This window comes from Trichinella spiralis, assembly GCF_000181795.1.
Source record: "Trichinella spiralis strain ISS 195 chromosome Unknown Scfld5747, whole genome shotgun sequence".
Taxonomy (NCBI): Eukaryota; Metazoa; Nematoda; class Enoplea; order Trichinellida; family Trichinellidae; genus Trichinella; species Trichinella spiralis.
The window spans coordinates 1-1105 of record NW_003532686.1 but is presented as its reverse complement, the minus strand read 5'-3'; the positions used below and the strand labels follow the sequence as shown (position 1 = coordinate 1105).

General features: G+C 32.6%; 1 protein-coding gene across 1 annotated transcript; it reads left to right on the top strand.

Annotated features, from left to right (window-relative positions):
• Window positions 1–44: 44 nt before the first annotated feature.
• Window positions 45–1095, top strand: Tsp_13677 (putative protein tag-76; the record flags this gene model as incomplete). Its single annotated transcript, XM_003366594.1, has 5 exons — window positions 45–118; window positions 191–378; window positions 440–591; window positions 653–811; window positions 872–1095. Coding segments are annotated over 5 exons (797 nt in total), but the record flags the coding sequence as incomplete, so codon positions are not given.
• Window positions 1096–1105: the final 10 nt, after the last annotated feature.

Genomic DNA, 1105 nt, shown 5'->3' with positions numbered 1-1105 from the left:
CGTGGTGAAGCGTTCAGATATTTTTGGTGATCCATTTAAATTAGCATACGATGGGAAGAGTACTTTGTTCACAGTTGACAAATTACATTTGAAGCCAGTCAGTGAAAAAGCAGATACGGTTCGTTTTAAAAATTGATTCCAGAATTTTATAAATTGTAATTTTTAAATATGAATATTTTTATATTTTAAGGAAAAATTTTCCTTCAAAACTGTTCGAGAAAATGAACCATCAGAGTTCTCTATTCTGATGAAATTCACTGGTCTGGTTCACTTGGACTTCAGAAATGCAGAAGCCGGTTTGCTGGATGAACGTGAAAAGGGTCCAATTCAATTTTTGGATATATTGTTTGCACAAGGGCGTTCATCTCCATTATTCGAGTAAATTGCAGTTTAGCAATTTTAATTTATGAATTTTGAAAATGAATTGGAACAATTTCAGATTGTCGAAATCATTCAAAGCAGTCAGAAATTCATTTTATTTCATTCCACAAGGTGCTGGTGTGGACGTGAAATATGGCATTGATTTGTGGAGAGGCTTGTTCATTTCTGCGCGCGTAGTTGATTGTTTTCGACCAGCAATTAATATTGATGGTGTGATGGAAATTGTTTTTCATTTTTGTGAAAAAATTTTAATAATTGAAATGGATTTTAGTATCACACAGTTGCTTTTACAAGCGTCAGCCACTGATAAATTTGATTTGCGACATATTGAATGGTGATGAACGTGAAGTAAAATTTCATCCAAATCAGCTTAGATCAAATACTCAACTTCAACCAGAACATTTGAGCTTGTTGATACCAGAATTGAAAGGTAATCGTCATTGGAATATTTGAAATATATTTAAAATTGTTTTTTGTTTTATTAATTTAGGGGTCTGTATTCATACAACACATCGAAATCAAGATCGAATTTATCGTATTAAAGATATACTCAGTACGGCAGTATCGATGAAATTCGAAAGAGATGGAAAAGAAGTTTCAGTTGCGGAATATTTTCATGATGTTTATGGGCCATTAAAGTATCTAAATTTGCCCTTGGTTCAAGTCGGCAGTAAATCAAAACCAATTTATTTCCCAGTGAAGTATAAAAACTGACAATTGTTTC